We start from the raw sequence: 18,027 nt of genomic DNA on the forward strand, positions 1-18,027 counted from the left end.
TAAAACCACCAACAGGGTGAAAAATATCAAAATATTGTAGGCAGAGACGGGCTACAACTTCTGGATCCATGCTATATAAATCGTTTTATTGATTATCTTCTCATGAAAGATAACTTTGACGTACACGAGCGACCGGTACTGGCTGCTGTCACCTGTTGTGATTGGTTAAAGAGCTCTCTGCTGTCTGAGGGTAGGCCCCGCCCACAACGCCGCGGCTGCTGTGGCTCCCAGTGTTTTCTTTACTGTGGGAAATGGGTAATAATGGCTCTTTGATGGGAACAGGTTGCCGACCCCTGCACTAGGCAGTAAGACAATAGTGTTTTTCTTTTGGATCATTTGTTTTTAATGAGGAAGCGTCGGTGAAAGAAGCTGACGTGTAAATACAATTAAAGTGTGTGTTACATGTTGATGTGTTTATGGGACTGAATCTTTTTAAAGACATTTGAACCACAGCTAGTGTTGGAACACCACAGCTGACCTTTGACCTTTCTTGTACAAACTGGATACTTCAGAATAAAAACGTTTACAAGAACAAATTGAAAAGCTGTTGAATGGATGACTTTTAAACTTACGATATTTTTAAAGCAAAACATTTCAGTCGTGTTTTTCATGTTATTTTATTAATGTACATTCCTTTCATTCACCTCACTTAAGATTTCTTTTCCTTGAACATTTAGATTTTTATTTTTTTATCGTGATAGATAAACACGCAAGTAGCTTTGAGTAGTGGCAACATGCTGCTGTTGTGATCCTGAACACAAGTCCTCCCACGGCCGACGGAGTCAGGTGGTGATGCATTTACAGCTGACTAAAACACACTGGAGGGTTGGGTCCTGCATGAGGCTGCAGAAGGCCCGACACTCATGACATTTATGTAGAATTATGTGAAACCATGTTTGCACAAGTTGGTGTCTGCATTTCCAAAACAAGGAGAAAGAAGAGGAGCAAGCAGAGAAGTGGGTGGGAATGTAATCTCTTCCTGGGATTAAAGACGCATTTCAGCTCTTTTGGAGTGTGTTTCTGTGTAAAGATTAACAGCTGTGGACAGCTTCCTGATCAGCCTCAGTTAGAAGAAACAATGTTAATGTCCTTCAGAACTGACAAGCTAACGGCTAGTCCAATTCCAACCAAGACCGAGAGTTTGTCATCTGTCTTAAAAAAATCTAGTTTCCAAAATGTCATAAAGATTCATAAAAAGTTGTTATGAAATAACTTTACGTTGCCGTTAGTGTCACAGCACAGTTATTAACCTTTATCATTTGCTGGGTTAAATATGACAGGAACTTCCTGCTAAAAATGCCATTCATTGTAAAATCAAATGAAAATGTCTGCTGCGTAAACTGATTTTCAAGACTGGAGCGACTTTGAGACAGAAGCAATTCCTTTTGGACAGCTCATTAGCTCAACAGTTAAATAATAATAGAAACACACTTTAAAATGGCTGAAATATGAATTTAAATGCTTATCGTCGTGTAAGAAAAGTAACTGACCCTTCACGTGTAAAATTTTGAACAGCACAAAAAGATGCCCAACTTCTTTAACTGTTTTGTTGCTCTATTATTTCTGGTTAGCATCCAGATCCACTTAGAATAATCCCATCAGGACCAAGGTCACTTAAGGACAAAGTGATCCAGCCTGTAAGAGTCTTAACAGAGTTTAGTCCAACTCAAGCATCGCCCTATTGTACGATGTGTGTTTAGCATGTAGCACTGCGAGGTATACGGTACGATAAAGTCACATTATATTATTGTTTGGACATGAAAAGATAAACATAATAAGCTATTGCACTTGACGATCACCTCCAACCCTTAAACACACCACAGACACGAACATTACATCTCTGATGAACTGAAGCAGGGCTTCTCGTTTGAAAACAACGTGCTCGTTTTCTCTTTCCGCCTGTGATTCTGAGATCCCTCATCCAAATGTGCTGATGGGATAGAAAATGAGCGAGACCCATTTCAGGTTTGTCTGCATTTGAACACCATCAGACTCAATTGAAGCATATATATATATATATATATATATATATATATATATATATATATATATATATATATATATATATATATATATATGAGTTCACCTAAAACACACTGCTCATAAAGACAACCAGACACAACAAGTGTCCCCCCCCCCCCACACACACACACACCTCTTCCTTCAATAACTTCACATGTATTGCTACAGAAAATCTCTGAATGAATGTAATTTGTTTAAGTCTAAGGAGCTTTGAAAGAAAAGTGTCTGGACTTCTTTGAGTTGCTTGAAGACGTTTCACCTCTCATCCGAGAGGCTTCTTCAGTTTTAAGGTCAAATGGTGGAGAGTCCCAGATTTAAACCCCAGTGGGAGTTCCCCCCCGAAGAGGGAACAAAAGGCCCCCTGATGATCTTCTACATAAACACATGAGCCAAGGTGTGCAGGTGGGTGTGGGTCCTGTACTTTTGTTCCCTCTTCGGGGGGAAACTACCACTGGGTTTAAATCTGGGACTCTCCACCATTTGACCTTAGAACTGAAGAAGCCTCTCGGATGAGAGGTGAAACGTCTTCAAGCAACTCAAAGAAGTCCAGATGCTTTTCTTTCTAAGCTCCTTAGACCACAATGACCTGGATGACTGAGAACCTTCACAGACGTAATTTCTTTAACTTCTGTTAAAGAAATCTGATGCAACAAATCCTGTCAGTTACTTGTTTAAAAAGGAAGCTAGACTATGTACAACAGTAAAAAGAGCATTTATGGTACCGACTGTAAATAGGGAACAGCCGTGCTGTTTGTAGGTGCTACGTTTTCTGAGCTGAGTTGGTTAAATGTGTAGTGTGTGTGTGTGTGTGTGTGTGTGTGTGTGTGTGTGTGTGTGTGTGTGTGTGTGTGTGTTCTCCTGGAGCATTGCTCAGGAGGAGAGATTCAGAAGCTTGAGGGACAGAAAACAAAAGGACTTTGTGAACAGATCCACAATTTCACCGTTCCACCTTAAGATTTGTTGCAGGTAGACGCCTTTTCATCCATTCACTTGTTTTGTAGCAGCCGACACTTTGAACTTTTTGTGTTGAAACGAGACGTGAGCGGTGCGACGCTGTATTTAACAGCACTATGTCTCTGCAGAGGGAGAGAGGTGTCCCTGCACCTTGTTCACTCTGCTTCCTGACTGGAAAATTACATCTTCAAAAAGTGGGAGTGCAACAAATACAAGCCATCAGAGACATCAGTCCGTCTGTGTTAAAAAAAAAAAACTATTGTGCACATTCAGCGGTGAAAGAATAAACCAGAAAAATGGTCCGATCCAGTCTGTGCTGTTGAGACACAGCCTGACTCACCCTTTTAAAAGGCTCCCAGCCTCACATGCCTTCCTTTAACATTCAAATATATTTAGGTAACAGTTTGAGCGGCAGCAGCGACCATCATTTATGTTCCTGTCACTGCGTCTGTGTGTCAGCGTTGACCCGATCCTGGAAGATGTACAGGTTGTTGGTGGCTGCAATTGCGATTATGTTCTCAGACGGGTGCCAGGCCATGTGCAGGATCTTCTTAGTGAAGTCCAGGCTGTCAACACCCACATCACCACGGCGACGCTTGCCACCGGTGTACACCCGCCGAGTCCGTAGCACAGCCCTGGGTTTACTGCTTTCCCGCCACGCCTCCAGGGTCACACCTCGGCCCGTTTCCCTGTCGAACATCCGGAAGAAGCTGTTGTACGCCCCTGTCATGATCACGCTGGATCCAGAGAGAGGGGAAAATTAAAGGAGATCCTTTAAGTGCTTTTTTCAGATCGGCAAAGAAAATCTGTGAAGCATTGTGATGTTGTTTCTACCTCTACTCACCTGTCAGAGCTGTTCCAGACACACTCAAACTTGTCAAAGATGCAGTCGTTCTCATAGAGGGCACACAGCTTGCTCCTCAGATATTCATGGACCTGAGGACGGAGCACATGGTCAGCATCAGTTTCTGATTCAGTTTAGATCATCAAGCTGCTCAAGTCCTGGCTGTTCCTTCGGCTCTTCCTTCTGACACTTTCCTTTTGTGTGCAAAACAATCAGTGGAGAAACGAACCTATCCAGGCTGAATCAAACTGCTTCTTTTTCCTTATTCTTTACTTCATTCTTGTGTCATCGTTAAGTCCCGTGAAGTTACAACATATTTCCTTCTTTACCACATCCTGGACCTAGCATTTATTTGCTAACTTGCAAAAATGTGATCAAACGCCAACTGTTCGATAAAATATTCTGGAATATCGAAACCAAAACATTGTCATGTCCTGTGTCGCTCGTCTCCCAGTTCATTCCATGTTTCTCCCCTGGGTGTCCTTGTCCTCCCTGACCCTTCCATACCCCATCTCCCTAGTCTCCGGTCCCCTCCTTCATTCAGGCCTCACATTCATCCCCGGCCACAGATACTTTAGCCACTCCTCTGCCCCAGTTTAGCTCATTTCCCCAGCTTTCTAGTTCAGCTGGAGTTATGTTTTACTTTTGGCCTCAGCCATCCTAATTTAGCTTTTCCCCGATTAGTGTATTATTTCAGTTTTTAGTTTTTGTGTCTTATGTTCCCACATCTTATTGTTCTGTCTAGTTCTCTCTCACCTTGGTGTTTTTCCCTCAGTGCCCGGTTAACTAGTCACACCTACTCATCATTGTAATCAGTAATCATCACACCTGTTCCCTGTCTCCACTCACCCTCAGTCTATTTATACCCAGCTCAGTCCTCCTCTCACTGTCATTTCCTTGTGTGTGGGTGCGCTCCTGCTCCTGCTCCTGCTCCTGCTCCTGCTCCTGCTCCTGCTCCTGCTCCTGCTCCTGCTCCTGCTCCTGCTCCTGCTCCTGCTCGATATTTTAAAACTACCTGGCTGCCTCCTGGATTCCACCTTCTTAGATTATTCTTGCCCAAAGTGCTGTATACCATATAATAAAAACACACCAATTATGTAGCCTACAATTAACAACAATTTCACTTTAAAATTGAAAATAAAAAATGAAATAATACAAATATTAAAACTACCTCATATTCAAATAGTAGCAGTAAGAAAAAAATGCAGAGAATAAACAAAACTCACTGCCACTCCTTTAAAAAATGCCAAAGGATAGTAGCAGCTTTCAGACACTAGAGGTCAGCAACTCCCCATGTTCTCTTCTTTTCTAAATGCTGTTGGAAACCAGAGTGTTGTTCTACTTTTTGCCAGCAGAGGGCAAAAATTCCCCATTTTTTCACGGCAACGAAACAAGGTTTGGAAGAATTAGAGGAATGTTTCTACTAAGGAACTTGATAATTCCAGTTACTTCTTCTTCTTCTACTCCTCCTTCTCTTCCCTACTTCTATATTTCCCAAGAGGACAAAAACAAAAAAAAATTGATGTTTTAATTTTCCCATTTCAAAAATTCAATTCAATAATACTTAATCCCAGAGGGAAATTAGAGTTTCAGTACACCCAATTCTGAGATCAGACATACATACATACACACATGACAAGAATTGCTGACTGTGGTCATTCGCAACCCGAGTCGCGCTACCGTAATAGACCAAGAGGGTTTATATGAGGATAGAGTGGGGGGGAGGGGACAAAAGGCACTTCAGAGTTACTTCACCAGAGAGGGCAGCTTTGCTATGCAAAAAAACACCTCTGACAGATATGCACACAGACTTCAGACATTATACAACATAAGTGTCCACTAGGTGGGGAGGTAGGGTTGGGTATCTCCTCACTTCAGTGCATGCAGCCGCAGAGCAGCACGTTTCACCTCCGTTTGGACAGGGGAGGGAGATAATGGGTTAGAGAGCACAGTGACTCCTAGATACGGTTCCACGGCCTTCACCGGTCACAGGCCCGCCCAGGCTGGGATAGGGAGAAGGGTTGCCATAGCGACAGCCGCATTCCACATTTCTTCTGAGGTGGGAGTTTTCACTTCAGCCTCACAGGCTCCAAGGGCACCAGATTCAAATAAGGATGTCACGATCTGCTCCTACCTCCCATCATCCATTCCTGCTTCTACGCCTCTGGATTAATCAATTCCCTCACCTTCTGGATCTCCTCAGCCTACCCAGACCTGACCTAACCCTCCCTGTACATTTCACCACTACCAAGAAACAGTAAGCCCAGCCTCCAGATAAGTATCCATTGCTTCCACCTTATATTCACTCTGTCTCTCTCCTCAGAATCCCCTCCTGGAATCCTGCTGCCAGCCCTGCACTTGGCCGGTTCCCGTCTCTCCCTTTGCTCCTCATTTAATAATAAAAACCTTTTTACTTACTTACTGGTTCTCTGTGTAGTGATTCTGCATGTCGTGGGTCAAGAAACTGCCAGCCACCATGACAGAATCATCCGGCCAAAATATTGACTCCATCGCAGAATCCAATCCGCCCGTTAACATCCCGCCTGCCGTTTCTGAAACACTCTCCCGTCATGAACACGCCATCCATAAATGGTAAATGGTAAATGGCCTGTATTTGATATAGCACCTTCTAGAGTCCTAGAACCCCCCAAGGCGCTTTACAACACAATCAGTCATTCACCCATTCACACACACATTCACACACTGTTGGGGATGAGCTACAATGAGCCACAGCTGCCCTGGGGCGCACTGACAGAGGCAAGAATGCCGAGCACTGGCGCCACCGGTCCCTCCGACCACCACCAGCAGGCAACGTGGGTTAAGTGTCTTGCCCAAGGACACAACGACAGCGACAGACTGAGCGGAGCTCGAACCTGCAACCTTGCAGTTACGGGGCGAGCACTTAACTCCTGTGCCACCGTCGCCCCACTAGCTTGCTGGAACAATTATCTGACTCCCACCAACGGTTACTCCACATGGACAACATGTTATGCAACCTCACCGCTAAGCTAACTCCTCCGGAACCTTCTGTTCAGCAGCCTCCAGTTTCTCCTCCGTCCGCACATCCGGTTCCGTCCCCAGCAATAGACTTCCAGGTACTCAACTCTCTCCCTTCAGACACCTATTCTGGTGAGTTTGGCAAATGTCGTATGTTGTTGTTCCCGCTGTATCATCTGCCATTAAATCCATTTTACTTTGTCTGAGCCTGCATTTCTGCCTCCTGGTCAGCTCCACCACACATGGTCCGCCGCCACCCACACCTCAACGTGACAAAGGATTGTTTTTGGGACAGACACAGATAATTTCCTCTCTGCCTTACAGTTCTGTTTGTCATCAACCCCTCTAGATCCAATAATGGTGTAATTAATCTATCCCAATCCATGCTGATCCGTCCACAACTCTGTCCTTGATGGAATCCACCTTTTGGGTTAGAGCCTGAATCTCACCCAAAGTTCCAAACTTACGACTCATCTCGACAATGATATGAGTTTGTGAGTTCACAGCATGATACATTCCATCCCTGAGCTCCAGGATTAAGCCAATATTCCTCGAAAGCTTGTTAATTTTCCGGTAAGCCGGGTAACCACTCAGGCCAAACAGCATGAATCCCGACACCAATACAACGAATATCCAGACGTCTTCAGAATCCTCTACAGACAGTTGAGAGAGGCAAATCATGTTCCACTGTTTCCAGGAGTCCATGATATACCCAGCTGGCTCTGTCCCAGAGGGGCATCTGGGAGCCCCTTTTCCCGTTCTCAACATTGAAAAACTTTTGTCAATCGCGTTGAGAGACCAGCTGACCAGATCCATTTTAATAATTTCCAGTTTTCAGAAATAATGCAGAAAGCACCGTGCACACAAAGACAGGACAAAGAGCTTTAGGATAAGAGAGGGAGGGAGAGGAGAAAATAGCATTTGTACTCTCCAAGAGCCGGAAGAAGAAAGCCGAACATAAAAGTGAATGTCTTATCAAGTACATTGAAATAATGTAAGAAATACATCATTTTTGCTAAGCCCACCCCCTGCCCCGTAAAGCTCAATGCAATGAACGGAGTGCCAGTCAGAACTAACCAATAGCTTTTGACTACCGCTTACGTACAGACGTTAACAACAGAGCATGCTCAAGCATTAAAGGATGTACCTCGGTTGATGCAGAGTTGGTGACCTTTCTCATGGAAAATTAAGTATTTAAAATATAAATATTCATAACAATAATAACAAAACATGAGCATAATATTTGTAAAGCTATGTGTTTTAGCTCTGTTTTGTTGGCTAGAGGAGCGCGTTCATGAACGAGAGGTGTTGCTTTCGGACGGAAATAAAAGTAGATAATGTTGTGATACACTTGTCAGACACTAGATGAAGCCATCAAATAAAGAAATATATTGACAGCTACTTCAAGGAGGCTAAATATTTTCCATAAAAATTGCTCAAAGGTACAAAAGTGTAGCACCAGCTTTCAGACACTAGAGGGAAGCAACTCCCCATATTTCCTTCTGTCCTAAATGTTGGAAACAATTCAGTATATTTGTTTTGTGTGTTGATTCATAATTATCTTCTTATTTGACACAGTTAAGTAATTAGATGTTTATTTACAGAAACGATGGTGTTTACACATTGTATCACACATGATGGGGGCAGCAGAGAGCAACATCATTCTTTGCTGCCAGGGGCGTGTCCAGGGAGTGGCCTGGGGTAGCACATGCCACCCTTAGAATCTGATTGGCCACTCCAGGTGCCACCCTACCAAGTTCCATTTTAAATTGACTTTACATCGTCGAATAAAGGCTTGGGTTGTTAACTCCAAAATAGTGTAGTAGCATGCACCTTTAACATTGTTTACTAGCCCAGGCCTACAGAACATTTCTGTAGTATTAATATTATTTATTATTTTTTCATATTTACGTAAATAGTATTTAGAGTCCCACTCAACTCCAGTTGGTGGCAGTAATGCAACAAGAAGTGACTTGCTAACCACAACAAAACTAGAAGATGAAGAGGAAAAAATGGTGATTGTGCAATGTGAAACTTAAAAACTCACTACAAAGTAAAAAAAAAAACTAAATAAACGATTTGTGTGAATAAATAAATAAGCATAACCATTGGTGCCACCCATGCATGAACAAGTGCCCCACATGGGCCACCCCATTTTAAAAGTCCTGGACATGGCTCTGTAACTTGCTCACTTTCCTTTGAATATGGCACAATGCTGGTACAAAGACTGAACTGAAAGTTGGTGAAAAAGAAGCCAAAGTCCAAAGAAAAAGATCCTTGGAGAGAAATGTTAATATCACTTACGTAGTTCTTCAGAATTCATTAAATTTTTGCAGAGAAAAGCACGTATGCTACGGGTTATTGATAGATGCAGACATCTCTTCGCCGCAACAGAAAACATACAATACAGCAGAATTAAGATGGAAGCAAGAAGATTCATGTGTATTAGAACTGTGGTTCGCAAACTTTTCACTCAACAGAATACCTGGCATAGATGCAGGGGCATGTGCAGGGAGTGGCCTGGGGTAGCACATGCCACCCTTGGAATCTGGATGGCCACCCCAGGTGCCACCACACTAATTTACCTTTAAATAGGCTTTTCATTGTCCACAAAAGGCTTGGGGGTAAAACAAAAAAAAAGCACAACCATTGGTGCCACCCATGCACAAAGTTGTGCCTCACCTGGGCCACCCCATTTTAATAGATCTGGACACGCCACTGTTTGCTGCCCGCACATAAACGGAAGTGATGCCACGACCAATTGGCGGCTCTGATGTAGGCGGAAGTTCCAGTCGAAACATGTCAGCCGAAGGTAAAGAAACACCTAATTACTTCAGAAAAAGAAGATTATGTTGGAAACCAGAGTGTTGTTCTAGTTTCTTCCAGCAGGGGGCACACATTTCCCGTTCGCTCAAGGCAAAAAAACGGTGTTGTGAAGAATTTAGAGTAAGTGCTCCTACCGGAATGCTCTTAACTTAATAAAAACATCCCAATAGCTCAAAGCTTTTTCACAAACAAAACTCCAGGTTTCTCTCTAGCCTTGTCACTAAATATTTATATAAACTGTATAAAATGTTTCACCTTTTTTGTAATTTGTATTTTGTAATTTGAATTGCTTTTTTTTTTGATTTATTCAATATATTTACCTTCTACTGTACCATGTTCAGCGCCTTGGGCTTCCTGACAGGGTTGCGGAAGGCGCTTTATAAATAAAGCTTTGATTGATTGATTGATTGATTGATTGATTGATTGATTGGTTGATTGATTGATTGATTGATTGATTTATTGAAACTGACTTTGCTATAGGGTCCTTTGACTATTACAATGCAATAAGCTGCTGTTTTAGGTCTTATACATAAAAATATCTTTCCCTCTCAAGTGATTTCCTGTGATGAGTTTAAATATGATCTATAGTCTGGTTCCTAAATTTGTCAGGATCTGCCCCTGCAGCACTTACCCTTCCCACCGATTCCCTGATTATCCTCGTTTATTTGAATCCTCTGTGCTTGTTTTGTCAGATTCTCGTCTCGTCTTCCCGACATGTCGTCCTGCCTGCCATTTTTCAATAAAACGGTTAATTTTGAACCTGCATCCTGTGTCAGCTCGCTTGTTTGGGTCCGTTTTCATTTTGACATCTTGGCAAAAATGATTGTGATATTTTGGCTGGATTTAAGTAACAATCCTAAGTAGTTTATAAACTTGAAAAACAGGAAGGAAGTTTGAGTAATAGTTGTTTAAACACCCCAAAACATTTTTGTCTTACCTGTCTGACATGTTCAGCCAGTCTGACATTTCTAAATCTACTTTAATCTACTCTCTAATGCAGAAAGACACGGGTAAGGACTAATTTTCTTTGTTGTGAGCTAGATTTGTTTTCCACATCTGACTTTTCACTAACATTAGAGTTTCATGTTTGACTTCAGATGTCATCTGAAACTAAAGAAGCCTTACTTGGTATGTTTCCACAGGACCTTTGTCCATATGCAGATCCCACACCTTGGCGGTCAGGTAATCTCTAGTCAGCAGGTAGCGCCCGCTGTGGCTGAACTTGACATCTGACACAGAGGAAATAATCTCTGAGAAGAAGGATCGGTTCCCTGGATCTTCAGGCTCCTCAAAAACTAGTTAAACACAGAGCAGTCAGAAACACCAAGCAACTTGTTGAGACTGATCTGTTCGTTAAAGCTCGGGTGCAGCAACCCACTCACGTTTGGCGTGTCTGTCACATAGAGCCGAGGCTCTCATGTCACAGAGGCGCAGGGTCCCCTTGCTGCTGCTGTACACAAACAGGTGGCAGTGCTGGGGGTGGAACTCTGCTGCTGTAATCACCTCCGTCAGGTCCTCCATGTTGGCGGGTTTGATGTCTACAATATCTGTAAAGGAGGTCCAATCAAGGAATGTAAAGACAGAAGATTACATTCACATTTGAAATGTATTTGTTTATTTTTAATCTCTTTGTATTAGGGATGTAAGAAAATATCGATATGGCAATATATCGTGATATTTTTTCCAGCAATATTATATCGATATTCAAAAACCGTGTATTGGAAATATCGATATGGCAATATATCGTGATATTTTTTCCTGCGTTTATTACATCAATATTCAAAAGCCATGTATCTAATCTTTGAAAGAATTTACATGCAAACATTAATGTATTTTCTTTTCGTTTTGTGCAATTCAATTGCCACCCGCTAGTTGGCAGCAGTGTGCAACGGGTTTTGTTTCCACCATTGAAATGTAAATCCCTCCATCATGGGTCAGATACCTCATGTTAAACATGGTACGTATCAGTTTGGACTGTTCATTGAGCATTCTTTCAATAAATTCAGTAAAAAAATTGCTTGTAACGTCTGACTGGATGTATTGCAATATATCGTGATATGTATCGTATCGCCAGAATTTCAACAATACACATCCCTGCTTTGTATGTTTTTTTACAGCGACTTCATCCAATGAAACAACAATAATGCCCATTACAGATCCGTTATTTAGATGCACACTCTTTTCCTTGTTCTATTTGTGTTTCAGTCCTATGTGCTTCAGTGGCTGAGTGAATTATTCAGACTAATTTTACATTGATGCCTCTGACTTTCTAGGTCAGCTTCCATTTGGATTGGAAAACACCAAAGGCAGCTGGTGTGATGTGTCCCAGCCTGAGCTGAAGACAACAAACCTGATTACATCACACAGTTAGCCTAGAACCTAGACCCACATTTGCCCAAATAAAAATGACAGTCTAGACACAATCCACTGGAACGTCGCAGCTCCAGCCAGAATTGTGGCTGGCCAATCACAGCATGTTTATTTAGAAACACAAAGTATTATTTTGTGTTTTATGTAGTTCTTCCACAATGCACTGGCAGAATGCCCATTGAGAGCCCTCCGGAGCAGTCCAATCACAGCATTTTATTGGTTTGGTGGGCCAATCACAAGTGGGTGGGATGTTGCTGCGACTGTGTGAAACAAAGATGGCCACTGCTCCGTAGCGTTCCAATCACAGCGCTCTATTGGCTTGGTGGGCCAACCACAGCACTCTGTTGGTGGGCAGGATGTTAATGATACCAAGACGGGGAAAACTCTTTTGAAACAGCTTTGGCATCAACTTTGGACTATTTTTATTTGGTCTTTTCTGTGACTCAAGAGCTGATAGAGGTACTAAAGTTTATTTAGGAAAAGGGTGTATTTGACAAAGCAGGGTGGACTGCCTCATTGACTGGTATCCATAGCGATGAGTATGTCACATTGTTTATTATCCAATAGCATGCGGAGACAGTTTGAAAGACAACCGTAGATCCCGCCCCATGACAGAACCATCAATGGACTGTGGCCATCCTATATATTCTCACATATAGGATGGCTTGCTAGGCTATCACAGAACGGCATGCATCATATGTGTAGTGTCTCTGTAGAGGTTATGAATTAGAACTTTGTTAATTAGGTATTTCTTGTAGTTCCATTTCCTCCTTGAGTTATTTACTCTCAACTCCCTGCCCATAAACATTCTGGGTTTTCATTGTCAGAGTGTCCTCTTCTCACTCATTGTTCTCCTCATTGATTCTTGTCCAAGTTGTGGCTTCCTGACATAGCTTTCTGACTGTTTATTTCACAAGGCTTAATATTTTTCTGTTTCAGAAACCGATTATCACAAATCCAACCAAACAAACTCTACTGTTTGGTTATTTTCATATTTTACAACCAATGAGAAGTTTTCACCTCAACGAGAGACTGAAATGGACCGACACAACTGTCGTTTTTGACACCACGATCAGTATTTAAACGACCATTGTGGTTGTAAAGGATACTGAAGCTACGATCTGTGATGTCCAAGTGCCACATGTTGATACGGAGGTCATCAGCTGACAGGTAGGTCTCCCCATCGCTGTTCACAGAGATGGAATTGACATGGTAGGTATGACCGTTGGAAAACACCCGCCTGGGACGGACTTCCACCATCAGATCAGTTGGTCTCAGTACTGGCACCTTGGATTAAAATATTAAACGGAAAAATATTACTGAAAATATGTTTTGTCAGCAGTTAGAAAAAGTGTGACAGACATTCACGAAATCTCAGAGGCAGAGGGCGTGAGAGTGAACGATCCCAAAAAATGTATCATGAAGAACAAACAACTTGATGGTTCATTGAATGCTGACTGAAGAAAACAAGTGTGTTTCTGTGTGTGCAGGTGTGTGTTACCCTCAGCGAGGTGATGGTGGACACGTCCTTGGGATGTCCCTCCTCATCTTTCAGGTTGTATCCCTCTGGTCTCTTGTCTCTCTCACTCACCTTCCACAGTTTGATGGTCTTATCTGTGGGAAGAAGTTCATCAATTAATGTGGTCTCAGTTCAAATAAATATTAGAACTCTTTATTTTTGCTTGATGTTGACAATTCACCACTGATTCATCCATACTGAGCCTTGATTAGATGTAATTTTATATTATTGGACTTTTGCTGCATTGGAACATGCGTTACTAAAACTTTTACGATTCCATGCCTTTTCTTAACATCTCTTTGAAAACAATTCCTTCTGGAAGTGGACTGAACCTTCTGACAGAGGCTGGGATGTTCCTCACCATTGGTAGAGAGCAGGAAATGTGCAGCATTTTGCTGTGGCAACCATCTTATCTTGTTGATTTTCTCCTCAATCTCCAGACTCTTCAGGTAGTCGAAGTCTGGCTCGTGGCTCTGAAACGTGCTGTAGACATTGTACTCCCCTGAGTCCCCCGTCTCCCCTGCCTCCTCCAGCTCATCTTTAGACTAAAGAAAGAGACGAAAACACGACTTTTACTAAACACTCTGTGTTCAGATACAAGAACTGAGCTGGACACTTAGTAACCTGACCTCAGTCTCTCTTTGGAAGATGACCACTCGGCCACCTTTATCCCCTGTGGCCAACAGGTCCCCCGTCTGGTTAAACTCCACCGTAGAGATGACATCGGCTGGGAGGAACATAAGAAAATGAGATGATGATTGGAATAAAAACATCAAGACATATTTTATAGCTACAGGGTAAATGGTGCAAGTATACATCCTTTTTTGTCCTCGAGATGTTTTGCGTTGAACCCGAGGAATCCTCTTTCAAAACATTCATAGTTTGGTCAGAGAAATTAAATAAATTGTGCTGAGCTGAAGAAGCCATAATGAAAATGAAAAGAAACAAGTTAAACCAAAGTGATCTACAATAATAAAATGGATAAATTATATGAAATAAACAACATTAAAAAACAGAAAACAAACATACAACCGGCCCAAAGCACCTGGTCGGCTGATCTAAGGGCCCACAAATAAAACATAATACAGAAACAGGGATTTAAAACATTAAACTAAGTAGGAGTTCTGTGGTTTTGCCCTCTCAAATTTAAAAATGCAGCCCTGGATCTAGATTAGTTTCACAGCATGCAGCTTCAGGACCAAAACATCTCACATGTGGACCAGGAGAAAAAAGCACCGCAAAGATCCTCAGGAAGTCGATAGAAAACTAGCTCATATTAACAAAGCTCTATCGAACAACGTTTTTATGTCCTTGAGAATGAAGAACTACACCTTCAATCCGGAGATTTGTAACCAAACAGAACATACACATCTGGATTTAACTAAGCAGCGCCTTCTTAGGGTCCTACAAGCCCCCAGGGTGCTTCACAACACAATCAGTCATTCACACATTCACACCCTGGTGATGATGAGCTGTGTAGCCACAGCTGCGCTGGGGCACGCTGACAGAGGCGAGGCCTGCCAAACACTGGCGCCATCAGTCCCTCTGACCATCACCAGCAGGCAAGGCGTGTTGAATGCCTTGCCCAATAACACAACAGCAGCATTCTCTGGTGGGAGCTGGGATCCAACCTGCAACCCTCCAATTACTGGGCAACTCAGAGAGGTGATGGTGGACACGTCTAGGGTTAGGGTAGGGTTAAGGTTAGAGAGAGCCTTGTGAGCTACTGCTGCCTGAGGTAAGAGCCCCCTATTGGAAAATTGCATGGGCGATTATCTTTCAGCTAATGACAAGTTATTTAACCCCAGCTGGTGAAATGAGTTGCTTCTCATTTCTTAAACAACCATGTGGAAAGGCACATGTGGTGGTCATGGAAAAGATGTTAGTCTGTTTGAGAAGGGTCAGGGTTGTTGGCATGCATCGAGCAGAGAAAGCATCTAAGGAGATTGTAGAAATGACCCAAACTGGGTTAAAGAACTGTCCAACGCATTTTTAAAGACTGAAAGAATAGTGGAGACCCATCGTCTTCGAGGAAGAAATGTAGCTGGGGGGAAAAATCTAGAATGAACGTGATCTGCGGTGCTTTCCCGTTTGGTTAAATCAACAGTAGAAGTCAGGGCTATGCTTAACAGTGAAACTAAGAGCATTTCCACACAAGGGGTGGGGTTAGGGCTGGCTACTAGGACTAAAGCCTCGGATGTTTTTCAGTCTGCCCCTGTTCCACACACAATGCAAAGGGAACTCAGGGGACTGGGAATAAACAGCTGTATAGCTGTAAGAAAACCACTAATCAGTGAGGTAAACCTGGGGAAAAGGATTCAATTTGCTAGTGAGCATAAAGATTGGACTATGGAGTAATGGAAGAAGGTCATGTGGTCTGATGAGTCCAGATGGACCCTGTTCCAGAATGATGGTGCATCAGGGTAAGAAGAGAGGCAGATGAAGTGATGTACCCATCATGCCTACTGTACAAGCCTGTGGGGGCAGTATTATGATCTGGGGTTGCTGCAGTTGGTCAGGTCTAGGTTCAGCAGCAGGATGTGCTCCAAGAATGACGTCAGCTGACTACCTGAATATACTGAATGACCAGGTTATTCCATCTTCCCTGATGACACGTGCATGTTCCAAGAGGACAATGCCAGGAGTCATCAGGCTCAGATAGTGAAAGAGTCGTTCAGGGAGCATGAGACGTCATTTTCACACATGGATCGGCCACCACAGAGTCCAGACCTTAACCCCAATGAGAATCTTTAGGATGTGCTGGAGAAGGCTTTGTGCAGCGGTCAGACTCAACCATCATCAATGCAAGATCTTGGTGAAACATGAATGCAGCACTGGAAGGAAATAAATCTGGTGACGTTGCAGAAGTTTTTTGAAACAATGCCACAGCGAATGTGTGCTGTAATCAAAGCTAAAGGTGGTCCAATGAAATATTAGTGTGTGAACCTTTTCTTTTGATGTTGACTTTTTGGGGGGCCGGACGGTGTCTTAGTAAATACAATTCAAAAGAAAGCATAAATAAGATCCATAAAAAACAGTGAACCTGTGATAAAATATCAATAAAATTTAGAATCACTAAAAACATTATCTTATTTCTAAAGCTCCTAACCACATTTCTATCTTCAGCCTGAGAATTTAAAGATGCAAAATAAGATCAGAGTTTGTCAGAATAAAAAATAAAACCAAGTTTCCTTTTTCAGTCACTCTAATCCGACCCTAGAGGTGAACCCAACTCACCTTCAGTGACGTAGTCTCGCAGGAAGGTGTGGTTGATTTTGGGGTTTTCAGCGTCCTCGCCCATCTGAAGCTGAAGGTAGGTGACCCGCCACCACACCCGTCCTAAGAGGAAGGGTCCAATCTTTGATATCTCGTCCCACCCAGGCTCCGCCCATGCTGCTGGGGCCTACCGTAGTGGCCTGAGGCAAGGCATCCTGGGAAAAGCGACCAGCTGGGAGGAGTAGAAGTTGTGTAAGGAAGAGGGAGGAAAGAGATAAACAGGATTGAATCGAGAAGGTGGAGGAGAGGGGTGGATGGCCTGATGTTGAAGAGGGTTTTGGAAAGGAAAACATGAAAGATGTAGTTAGTTAACTTCCTAAATGGTTGCATGTTCAGTGCTCTTGCTAACATGTGCTTGAATGAATTCATGTACTGTGGAATTAAAACAGGAAACCAAACATCACAAGCAGACACAGAAAACAGATCCATCCGAGGGGAACTGCATGCATTCAGCGAGAAGAGAAGGATGGAGCAAAGATTATATAAAAACATCAAACATTCATTCTGCTGTGCCGGAGGTTGTAAATGATCCCAGGGTGTGGTAGTCCTCCCAGCCCTCTGTCTCCCTCACACACAAACACACACACTTCTCAGATAGATAGTCCTTGACAGAGATCAGAGGAGAACGCGCTGTCTTGCTTGTGCTGCAGGAAGAAGGGGAGGGGGGGGGTTCAGGCCACAGCTCACCTACCAGTCCACCCGCTGCTGCTGATCCTGCTGCTGGTGTTCGTACACGTCCCTCTGCTGCAGTGTGCTCAAGCAGGGCCTCGACGTGTGTGAGTGTGTGTCCGCCGAAGGGAAGGGAGAACGAGCAGGAGAAAAGAGACAGCAAGGGTGGTGGTACGAGGAGGAGAGGCAAAAAGGAGGAGGAAAAGAGAGAGAGAGGGACAGTGAGGAGGAGGATGCAGGAGCGCTGGATTGCTGATGCTGAGGATGTTGTTCTGTGCAGCATCCACCGTGTGTCATGGCAGCCTCCTCTAGGAGAAGCCTATCACAGCACAGCTGTCACTGGTGGCTCCACCCACTGCAGGTGGTGAAGGGTGGGGGGGCGACCAGCAGAGGGAGACATTTAATGAGAATGGAGCGTGGTGGGGCCAGCCACGCTTTAAAATGAGACTGCATTCATTTTTTTATTGTCTAAATTAAACAGCTGAGTCAACTTAAAACTTAATTCATAGAAATGTGTATTTTCCCTTTCATTGGATGATTTTAATTATTA

General features: G+C 43.1%; 1 protein-coding gene across 5 annotated transcripts; it reads right to left on the reverse strand.

Annotated features, from left to right (window-relative positions):
• Positions 1-601: 601 nt before the first annotated feature.
• On the reverse strand, positions 602-17,784 carry ppp2r2ca (protein phosphatase 2, regulatory subunit B, gamma a). Of its 5 annotated transcripts, none has more exons than XM_015954184.3 (10): positions 17,500-17,784; positions 16,770-16,980; positions 14,162-14,259; positions 13,894-14,077; positions 13,515-13,627; positions 13,123-13,300; positions 11,026-11,190; positions 10,769-10,938; positions 3,821-3,912; positions 602-3,713 (listed from the first exon to the last, which is right to left on the reverse strand). In XM_015954184.3, exons 2-10 carry the CDS (start codon positions 16,831-16,833, stop codon positions 3,416-3,418), a joined length of 1,362 nt encoding a protein of 453 aa, XP_015809670.1. In that variant the 5' UTR covers positions 16,834-16,980; positions 17,500-17,784; the 3' UTR covers positions 602-3,415. The 5 variants fall into 5 exon arrangements, with proteins under 5 accessions (XP_015809670.1, XP_015809672.1, XP_015809668.1 ...); XM_015954186.3 differs by having other exon boundaries at positions 11,026-11,181; positions 16,770-17,067; XM_015954182.3 differs by having other exon boundaries at positions 16,770-17,067.
• Between the last annotated feature and the right edge of the window lie 243 nt (positions 17,785-18,027).

The sequence above is a fragment of the Nothobranchius furzeri genome, chromosome 7, assembly GCF_043380555.1.
Source record: "Nothobranchius furzeri strain GRZ-AD chromosome 7, NfurGRZ-RIMD1, whole genome shotgun sequence".
NCBI classification, from domain to species: Eukaryota; Metazoa; Chordata; class Actinopteri; order Cyprinodontiformes; family Nothobranchiidae; genus Nothobranchius; species Nothobranchius furzeri.